Source organism: Danio aesculapii, chromosome 5 (genome assembly GCF_903798145.1).
Source record: "Danio aesculapii chromosome 5, fDanAes4.1, whole genome shotgun sequence".
NCBI lineage: Eukaryota > Metazoa > Chordata > Actinopteri > Cypriniformes > Danionidae > Danio > Danio aesculapii.
The window spans coordinates 13,777,180-13,789,123 of record NC_079439.1 but is presented as its reverse complement, the minus strand read 5'-3'; the positions used below and the strand labels follow the sequence as shown (position 1 = coordinate 13,789,123).

Genomic DNA, 11,944 nt, shown 5'->3' with positions numbered 1-11,944 from the left:
ATATTTGGCCCATTAGATATCTAAAACCAATAAAATAGGTTACCTGAGCAAAACAAAAGGGCAGCACAGTGGCGCAGTGGGTAGCACATTTGCCTCACAGCAAGAAGGTCGCTAGTTTGAGCCTCGGCTGGGTAAGTTGGCATTTCTGTGTGGAGTTTGCATGTTCTGCCCGTGTTTGCGTGGGTTTCCTCCAGGTGCTCTGGTTTCCCCCACAAGTCCAAAAACATATAGGTGAACTGGGTAAGCTAATTGTATGGATGTTTCCCAGTGATGGGTTGTGGCTGGAAGGGCATCCAAAAAACATGTAAAAACATGTGCTGGATAAGTTGGCAGTTCATTCCGCTGTGGCGCCCCCAGATTAATAAAGGGACTAAGCCGAAAAGAAAATGAATGAATGAACAAAAAATATATAAAACACGTATAAAACGTTTTTAATAGAAATTATGAAATTAATTAAAACTATAATAAAAAATTTCAGTATTTAATTTTCATCTTAGTACCCGACTTTTTTCTTCTTCTATGAAATCAGTGTTAATTTAAAGATGCTTCCCATTAAAGACAACTTGATAAAAGCGTTGTATATTCATTATACGTGATGCATAAATTCGCTTATATATATATATAATATATATATATATATATATATATATATATATATATATATATATATATATATATATATATATATATATATATATATATATATATATATATATATATATATATATATATATGTATAAATAAAGTAGGCTGGAGAAGTCTAGACTGGAGAGGTCACAGCACACATTTATTTATTTATTTATTTATGTATTTATTTATTTATTTAGTTTCTAATAAAAAACAAAATAATTTTTATTTATTTATTTCTTTAATTTAAACTTTTTTTGTTTTAAATGCAGAAAATGAAAATATATCGCTTAAAAGTCAGGTCTTTTATTTTTACAAAACAAAGAACAACCCGGAAGTTAACATGCCTGAAGTTGTGGCTGCAGCGTTAACCGGTGTGTTGTCATCTCAGTTCTTGGTCTGGTACGAGGGATTTTATCCTCATTTGTAAACGTTGGCATAAGAGACTTACTTCTGTTTGTGTTTTATTAGGTCGTGTTGATGTTTATGACGGATAAACGGAAGCAGCAGCGATGAGGACTGTGTTAATGGTCGCTGAGAAGCCCTCTCTGGCTCAGTCCATTGCCAAAATACTCTCAAAAGGTATTTAAGATATTTACATAAATATTGAACGAACTTCAGATAAATTCAGGTTACATTTAGTAATTTAGCATATCATTTTGTCCAAAGTGACTCACAATTGAGGAGGTATTCAGCGATTCAACAAGAAGATGCAATACACACAAGACGTGCTAATTATACAGAGTAACTTAATTGTGCTCAGGATTTAGTGCTAGACTAAGAGTTTTTTTTAGTGGTGATGTGTGTTTTGGTTTTATTCAATGAGGTTCAGGTGCTCTCGGAAAAGAAAGTGTTTTTAGTTGTCTTTTGAAGAATACCAGTGAATTTGCAGTCCTTGTGTTAATGGAAAAATATTTCTACCAGCGAGAAACATTGAATGAAAAGGTTTTGGAAAGTGACTTGCAGCCATTCTGTGATGATACCACAAGGTTATAACGAGATGCTGTGCTAATTGTTTTGGTTCTTCAGTTTATTCAGTAAAATAGCACACGCACTTGTGATGCCTGGCCATTGTTACATTTATATCTTTTTAGCTATCAAACATTTTATTACACACAATAAAAAAAAAAAATGTATCTAATTATTATCATACGTTTTTAGCCGTGTATTAGTTTATACAATGACCGGCCACTTTATTAGGTACACCTTACTAGTACCGGGTTGGTCCCCCTTTTGCCTTTGGAACTGCCTTAACCCTTCGTGGCATAGATTCAACAAGCTACTGGAAATATTCCTCAGAGGTTTTGGTCCATATTGACATGATAGCATCACGCAGTTGCTGCAGATTTATCGGCTGCACATCCATGATGCAAATCTTTCATTCCACCGCATCCCAAAGGTGCTCTATTGGATTGAGATCTGGTGACTGTGGAGGCCATTTGAGTACAGTGAACTCATTGTCATGTTCAAGAAACCAGTCCGAGATGATTGGGGCTTTATGACATGGTGCGTTATCCTGCTGGAAGAAGCCATCAGAAGATGGGTACACTGTGGTCATAAAGGGATGGACATGGTCAGCAACAATACTCAGGTAGGCTGTGGAGTTGACATGATGCTCAATTGGTACTAATGGGCCCAAAGTGTGCCAAGAAAATATCCCCCACACCATTACACCACCATCACCAGCCTAAACCTTTGATACAAGGCAGGATGGATCCATGCTTTCATGTTGTGGACGGCAAATTCTGACCCTACCATCCGAATATTGCAGCTGAAATCGAGACTCATCAGACCAGGCAACGTTTGTCATGTGAATTGTAGCCTCAGTTTCCTGCTCCTAGCTGACAGGAGTGGCACCCAGTGTGGTCTTCTGCTGTTGTAGCTCATCCGCCTCAAGTTTGGATGTGTTGTGTGTCCAGAGATGCTCTTGTGCATATCTCGGTTGTAACGAGTGGTTATTTGAGTTACTGTTGTCTTTCTATCAGCTGGAACCAGTCTGGCCATTCTCCTCTGACCTCTGCCATCAACAAGGCATTTGCCTCCACAGAACTGCTGCTCACTGGATATTTTCTCTTTTTCTGACCATTCTCTGTAAACCCTAGAGATGGTTGTGCGTGAAAATCCAAGTAGATCAGCAGTTTCTATACTTAGACCAGCCCGTCTGGCACCAACAACCATGCCACATTCAAAGTCAATTAAATCACCTTTTTTCCCCATTTTGATGCTCAGTTTGAACTGCAGCAGATCATCTTGACCATGTCTACATGCCTAAATGCATTCAGTTGCTGCCATCTGGCTGAAATGTTCGTTAACGGGCAGTTGAACAGGTGTACCTAATAAAGTAGCCAGTGAGTGTATATTGCTCTAAGTGAAGACACGGCTTTTAAATAGGGTGAAATTGTAATCAACTTCCACATTTTATGTGTTACAATAGGAATTGCAAACATTTTTAATTTATTGCAAGTTTTCTGAAATATTTTAAGTATTTAAGGTTAATTCAGGGCAAAAGTGACCCAGTTGACCTGAATTCACCCTAGATGTGCAAAATAAAGCCGTATTTAATTAAATATGTACCAAATTGCATGGGTTTCTATTCTGAACATTAGATTTAAATTTCTTGTTTCATTTGTTTGACATATTACACTCAAAGGTTTTTACAAAAGGCTATATTCTCTATCTTTAAGCTGTATTTTGGAGGATTTATTATTATCAGACTTCGAAAAATACTTGTTTTTAAACAGGTGTTTTTACCTGCAGCGTCTTGCATTAAATATTTTTACTAACTAAACTAGTATGTTGGATTTTAAAAAACAAGCAGGATAAAAAGCACACAGTGATTAAACATTTTTGGTTTTAGCGTATTGAATATTTCTATAGAAAAAAACAATCTTAGAAGTGCATTTGTCCCCTGAATGAGTGGGAAACAAAGTTTTGTTATAAAACCAGTTTATTTATTCACATTTACAAGCATTCAGCAATTTAAGACATCTAGATTGCAATATATATTCATTGTGGTGTTGTAATAGTAGATATTAAGCATGATTAGTCAGCGGGCTTCCTTGTAGTTGAGATTAATCTAGTGCATGAGTTTTGATCCAGATTTAATTCTGTCTAGATATTGCACATATACAGGCGATGTTGACGTCCTCAAATTCCAGTGCGAAGGTCGGGCATCTTGGGTTTTTTCGGAGAAATGGCATTTTAATTGAGATCGGGACGCTCTCCAGACTGAAGTCGCTGTCGAACCCCTTACAGTAATGACTGTTTAGGCAGTTTGCTTCAGAAATCCTCTGTGGCACACGTTCCAAGTCAATGTTATCCCTGTAATGGTGCAAAAAATCACACATTGCACATATTATTAATCATATTATTAGTTGTTATTATTATTATTAGTGATTATAGACTGTAGAGCTCTGAACTGTTACAAAATTGAAAAGTATTAAAGTATTAATAAAACACACATTACTGCACAAATGTGGTTGTTAAAAATGTTCATGAAGTAAGTCTCTCCTCATGCTCACAAACGCTGCATATTTATTTTGAAAATATAGTAAAAACAGCAATATTGAGATATAATATTACAGAAAACACTTTTTATTTTAATAAACGTTGGGATAAAAGCAGCATTATTCATATAATGATAAAGCTGTGTTTTAAAGCTGTGTGCTTTATTATATGATCTAAAATATGTCTTGTTGTTATCAATGTTGGAAACCATTGTTCTGCTTATTAATGTGAAAACTATGTTGCACCATCATTCAAAAGATTGATATGCCAACAAGGATTAAAACTACTTATTTAAAATGAGCTGAAACACAATTCTTTTTCAGAGATTTTTTTTTGGGACAACTTAATTATTGTATGTTCAAAGCATTTACATTTAACTTAATCAATTTGTGTTGAGACAACATGAATGAATTATGTGGAACGCTGCATTTTTTTAACAGTGGAGTATATATTCCTCCTTATGGACAGTGGAGGAAATAAGTATTGAACACGTCACCATTTTTCTCAGAAAACATATTTCTAAAGGTGCTGTTGACTTGAAGTTTTCACAGAATGTTAACAACCACAGAAATCCACACGAGCAAAGAAAACAAAACTAAGTTTACAAATGAAGTTAAAATAAAATGATGCAGGGAAAAGTATTGAACACATAAAGAAAGGGAGGTGTAGCAAGGCAATGAAAGTCCAGACAGAAAATGAAATCTCTCAGTAGTTCTTCTGCAACCCTCTGCTCTTTATCACTGTAAATTAATATTATTTGCTTCAGTCCAACATCTACGTTAGCATGATGATGAAGATAACATCAGGTTGGACATTTTAGCAAGACAATGATCCAAAACACAGCCAAGGAAACTCTCAAATGCTTTCAGAGAAAGAAAATAAAGCTGTAGAATGGCCCAGCCAATCACCTGACTTGAATCCAATAGAAAATACAAATTAAAGCTCAGATTTGATAGACGAGAATCACAGAACCATCAAGATTTTTACACTCTGTTGAAGTCTGTGAAAAAAACTCACACCTGAGCAATTCATGTGACTACATTCTCCATATGAGAGGCGTCTTTAAGCTTCCATCACCATAAAAGCCTTTTATATAAAGTATTAAATACGTTTCAGTAGTTCAGTACTTTCTCTTAGTGTCATTCCATTGTTATTACACATACTATTTTTAAGGTTGTTTTTGTTTAGGTTTTTTTTATGATTGTGTTGTTTGGGTTTTTACCAAAATCTGGTTCAATTCCATGTCAACGGCTCCTTGAGAAATATCACTCCCAGGGGAAAACATGGCATGTTCAATACTTGTTTTCACCACTGTACATTCCTCTTTATCATTTATATGAAATGTCTCCAGCATCTGCTGAACTCACGTGTAGCTCCATCCAGCGATGCTGCGCTCGTTGATCCGGCTGGGCAGGTTGATGAGCTGTTCGTGGTACTCTTTCAGTGTGGACGAGCAGTATGTGTGCTCCACACACTGAGCCATGATCGGATTGCACTGAATTGGCTCCAGGACCAGCAGAAAAACACTCAGGAGTCCGAGAATCTACAAGCAGGCCACAAAACAACATTAAATATTAGCCACTGAAATCTGAAATTACACTGTAAAAAATGCACGGTTCCACACAATTCATTCATGTTGTCCCAACATAAATTCATTAAACCAACTTAATAAAACAAATTTAAATGCATTGAACATAAAACAAATAAGTTTTCCTCCCAAAATCTCAAGAATTGTGTTGTTTCAGCTCATTTAAAATGAGTAGTTTGAACAAGCAGCAAACTTTTTTTTGAGTGTATTAAAACTACAGGGCTGCACAATATATAGTTTCAGCATTGATATATTGCATCATGCACTATATATTGTGATAATCATTACTACACCTTTGATCAAATAAATGCATTTTAGTGACTCTAAGAAACTTTTTACAGAAACGTTCAAATATTAATGAGTTAATAAAAAGACTTTCAAATATTTGAAAACGAATTGTATATTACAGGCTGAAATTAGTACTAAATTAGTTAGATAATTATTAGTAGTTATTCCTTTACTGTTTTTCCTGTTTGTTAAATAATAATACTAATCCAACTTGGACTTTTCATGACATTATACATCTCTGCTCTCTGGTCACTCAAAGTGCATCTATTATTCTATTTGTACGTTGCTTGGATAAAAGTGTCTGCTAAATGACTAAATTTAGAATGTATTTAAATTATTACCCCTATAAGGTGTTTATATAAAATATAAAAATCATGTGCTAAAAGACGATGTAAATTTAGCAATTATTTAAATAATTATCCCATAATAATTACAATTTAAAAAGCGTCTGATAAATGTAAATATAGCAATTATTTAAATTATTATCCCATATTAATTACAATTAAAAAAGCGTCTGATAAATGTAAATATAGCAATTAATTAAATAATCATCCCATATTAATTACAATTTAAAAAGCGTCTGATAAATGTAAATATAACAATTATTTAAATTATTATCCCATATTAATTACAATTAAAAAAGCGTCTGATAAATGTAAATATAGCAATTAATTAAATTATTATCCCATATTAATTACAATTTAAAAAGCGTCTGATAAATGTAAATATAACAATTATTTAAATTATTATCCCATATTAATTACAATTTAAAAAGCGTCTGATAAATGTAAATATAACAATTATTTAAATTATTATCCCATAATAATTACAATTTAAAAAGCGTCTGATAAATGTAAATATAGCAATTAATTAAATTATTATCCCATATTAATTACAATTTAAAAAGCGTCTGATAAATGTAAATATAGCAATTATTTAAATTATTATCCCATATTAATTACAATTAAAAAAGCGTCTGATAAATGTAAATATAGCAATTAATTAAATTATTATCCCATATTAATTACAATTTAAAAAGCGTCTGATAAATGTAAATATAGCAATTATTTAAATTATTATCCCATATTAATTACAATTAAAAAAGCGTCTGATAAATGTAAATATAGCAATTAATTAAATAATCATCCCATATTAATTACAATTTAAAAAGCGTCTGATAAATGTAAATATAACAATTATTTAAATTATTATCCCATATTAATTACAATTAAAAAAGCGTCTGATAAATGTAAATATAGCAATTAATTAAATTATTATCCCATATTAATTACAATTTAAAAAGCGTCTGATAAATGTAAATATAACAATTATTTAAATTATTATCCCATATTAATTACAATTTAAAAAGCGTCTGATAAATGTAAATATAGCAATTAATTAAATAATCATCCCATATTAATTACAATTTAAAAAGCGTCTGATAAATGTAAATATAGCAATTAATTAAATTATTATCCCATAATAATTACAATTTAAAAAGCGTCTGATAAATGTAAATATAGCAATTAATTAAATTATTATCCCATAATAATTACAATTAAAAAAGCGTCTGATAAATGTAAATTTAGCAATTATTTAAATTATTATCCCATAATAATTACAATTTAAAAAGCGTCTGATAAATGTAAATATAGCAATTAATTAAATTATTATCCCATAATAATTACAATTAAAAAAGCGTCTGATAAATGTAAATATAGCAATTATTTAAATTATTATCCCATAATAATTACAATTTAAAAAGCGTCTGATAAAAGTAAATATAGCAATTAATTAAATTATTATCCCATAATAATTACAATTAAAAAAGCGTCTGATAAATGTAAATATAGCAATTATTTAAATTATTATCCCATATTAATTACAATTTAAAAAGCGTCTGATAAATGTAAATATAGCAATTAATTAAATAATCATCCCATATTAATTACAATTTAAAAAGCGTCTGATAAATGTAAATATAGCAATTAATTAAATAATCATCCCATATTAATTACAATTTAAAAAGCGTCTGATAAATGTAAATATAGCAATTAATTAAATTATTATCCCATAATAATTACAATTTAAAAAGCGTCTGATAAATGTAAATATAGCAATTAATTAAATTATTATCCCATAATAATTACAATTAAAAAAGCGTCTGATAAATGTAAATTTAGCAATTATTTAAATTATTATCCCATAATAATTACAATTTAAAAAGCGTCTGATAAATGTAAATATAGCAATTAATTAAATTATTATCCCATAATAATTACAATTAAAAAAGCGTCTGATAAATGTAAATATAGCAATTATTTAAATTATTATCCCATAATAATTACAATTTAAAAAGCGTCTGATAAAAGTAAATATAGCAATTAATTAAATTATTATCCCATAATAATTACAATTAAAAAAGCGTCTGATAAATGTAAATATAGCAATTATTTAAATTATTATCCCATAATAATTACAATTTAAAAAGCGTCTGATAAATGTAAATATAGCAATTAATTAAATAATCATCCCATATTAATTACAATTTAAAAAGCGTCTGATAAATGTAAACATAGCAATTATTTAAATAATTATCCCTATATTTTTTGTGTCTGCTGAATGACTAAATGTAAACTATTTAAATGTCAATTATTTAGCAATTTTTTAAATTATTATCCTAAGCTTGTATAAAATATAAAAAGCATCAGTTAAATGCAAATGTAAATTTAGCAATTGTTTAAAATATTATGTGAGCTATTTTTGTAAAATTTAAAATAGAAATTGAGTAATTAATTAAATTATTATGCCCATGTAAACTGTTTATATAATAATACAAATATAAAATAAAAATAAAACAATATAAAAATAGTATTAAAAATAATAATAATATAAAATGCGTCAGCTAAATGACTAAATGTAATGGGAAATTGAGTAATTAATTAAATTATTATGCCCATGTAAACTGTTTATATAATAATACAAATATAAAATTAAAATAAAACAATAAAAAAATAATATAAAAATAATAATATAAAATGCGTCTGCTAAATGACTAAATGTAATGGGAAATTGAGTAATTAATTAAATTATTATCCCTATATAAGCTGTTTGTATAATAATATAAATATAAAATTAAAATAAAATAATATAAATAATATAAAAAGCATCTGCTAAATGTAAATATAAATTTAGCAATTATTTAAATGATTACCCCTGTATAAACTATTGAAGTAAAATATAAAAAAGTGTCTGCTAAATGATGAAATGCAAATAAAAAGTAGCAATTATTTAAGTTATTACACCTACATACATAAGCTTTTTATATTTACATGAAATGTAACTGCTAAATATTTTAAATTATTACCCCTATATTACCTTTTTTTATAAAAAAGTCTGCTGAATGTAAATGTAAATTTTTGCAATTATTTAAATTATTACCCATATATAAACTTGCTACAAATAACAGCATTTTCCTAAACAGTTGATCTTTCCTACCTGTATCTGTTGCATCTCGAATTGTGGAGAAACGGAGGTGATTTGAGAAATGAGGAGCTGGAAGTTTGCCGTTCCTGTAGTGGTAAAGCTGCTGGTCATAACTTGGGGTCTATATTTATGTCCCACCATCTCAATGGAGACCTCCAGAGAGCTGTAGGTCAAGGAGAAAGTGGACATCATCATCATCATGTTTCCACAATGAACTCCGTCAGAAAACGAGTGTCCAGCCTTGAGTTCAGCATCACATTAGTTGACCTGTTGCGTCATTCAGATTTTAGTTCTGGTCAAGCACAAACTATGAATGAATGGAAAGATGCATAATCAGCTCTTAACCCTCTCGTTTTTACTTCATAAATGCCCAAGGCCGGCACCAATTTGACTGCTTTTAGTCTGCCGATTGGTCGGTGTCCACCATGATTGTTCCTGAAGCAGCACTTATGCTTATAGTTGAGCTTGAATCGATTTTACACAAATGCCAGGGAAAAGCCAAGGATAAAAATGACCTCAATGTACATTTCGGAATGACGTATTAAAGTTTCTTGTTGCAATAATCACTGACTGAAGCTTTTATTGTGGTAAATAATGTCAATATGTCAATATTTACACTATAAATATACAGTGACACATTATTGACTTAATGCTTTCATTATGTATAAGTGTTCAGAGGAAATGGGTGTTTCAAACTTATTTGATTAAATTCTATTAAATTGCGAAAGGATTATAAAAACGTTAGTCAATTAACCTTTTTTACTGTTGGTTTGTTTTCTTTTTATTGTATGTATTTTTAAAATAATTATATTTATAGAATTTTTACAATTATACAGACATAAAACATCAATCAATCAATAAATACGCAAAGGAGCTAATAATATTGATTTATTTTCACAATAATATAGACATAACAAGACATCAATCAATCAATATGCAAAACAAGGGTGTGGAAAGACGCTATATATTAATATTTATTGAATTTTTACAGTAATACAGACAGAACAAGATGCCTTCAATAAATAAATACGCAAAACAGGGGGGATAAGCTATATAATAATATTTATTGAATTTTTACAGTAATACACATAACAAGACACCTTTAATAAAATAAATACGCAAAACGGGGGGGGGGGGGATAAGCTATATAATAATATTTATTGAATTTTTACAGTAATACAGACAGAACAAGATGCCTTCAATAAATAAATACGCAAAACAGGGGGGATAAGCTATATAATAATATTTATTGAATTTTTACAGTAATACACATAACAAGACACCTTTAATAAAATAAATACGCAAAACGGGGGGGGGGGGATAAGCTATATAATAATATTTATTGAATTTTTACAGTAATACACATAACAAGACACCTTTAATAAATAAATACGCAAAACAGGGCGGGGGATAAGCTATATAATAATATTTATAGAATTTTTACAGTAATACACATAACAAGACACCTTCAATAAATAAATACGCAAAACAGGGGGGATAAGCTATATAATAATATTTATTGAATTTTTACAGTAATACACATAACAAGACACCTTTAATAAATAAATACGCAAAACGGGGGGGGGGGATAAGCTATATAATAATATTTATTGAATTTTTACAGTAATACACATAACAAGACACCTTTAATAAATAAATACGCAAAACAGGGCGGGGGATAAGCTATATAATAATATTTATAGAATTTTTACAGTAATACACATAACAAGACACCTTCAATAAATAAATACCCAAAACAGGGGGGGGGGAATAAGCTATATAACAATATTTATTGAATTTTTACAGTAATACACATAACAAGACACCTTTAATAAATAAATAAATAAATAAATATGTAAAACAAGGGGGGAAAAGAAGCTCAGATGATATATAAAACAGATCTACCTCTAATAAAACAGATAAAAAAGAAAACATTGGTAATTTTTTCAGACAGTAATACAGTTACAATATTAATTTTAATATAATAGGGTAAAGTTGTTTTTTTTGTGTGTAGTGCACTGGTAAGACTATATTCACTCACTATATGTATTTAAGTTCACATTTATTTATTAACTTATTAAAGTTTTTTTGTTTTATCATTCATTCATTTTCTTTTTGGTTTAGTCACTCAGGGGTCGCCACAGCGGAATGAACCGCCAACTTATCCAGCATATGTTTTACACAGCGGATACTCTTCCAGCTGCAACCCAGTACTTGGAAACACCCATACACACATTCACACACATAAACTATGGAACATTTAGCTTAACCAATTCACCTATAACGCATATCTGTGGACTGTGGGGGGAAACTGGAGCACTCGGAGGAAACCCACACAGACACGTGGAGAACATGCAAACATGCAGAACTCAAACCAGCGACCTTCTTGCTGTGAGGCGACAATGCTAACCACTGAGGCACCATCCCGCCCATTAACTAACATTTCCA

At 30.3% G+C, this 11,944-nt stretch overlaps 1 protein-coding gene across 1 annotated transcript in view; it reads left to right on the top strand.

The window, feature by feature from the left end:
* Positions 1-954: 954 nt before the first annotated feature.
* top3b (DNA topoisomerase III beta) overlaps positions 955-11,944 on the top strand; it is a 43,540-nt gene continuing 32,550 nt past the window's right edge. Inside the window, exons 1-2 of the mRNA XM_056457411.1 lie at positions 955-1,001; positions 1,099-1,209. Coding sequence (XP_056313386.1) covers positions 1,140-1,209 — 70 coding nt within the window. The 5' untranslated portion in view covers positions 955-1,001; positions 1,099-1,139. The remainder of the gene's footprint in view (positions 1,002-1,098; positions 1,210-11,944) is intronic.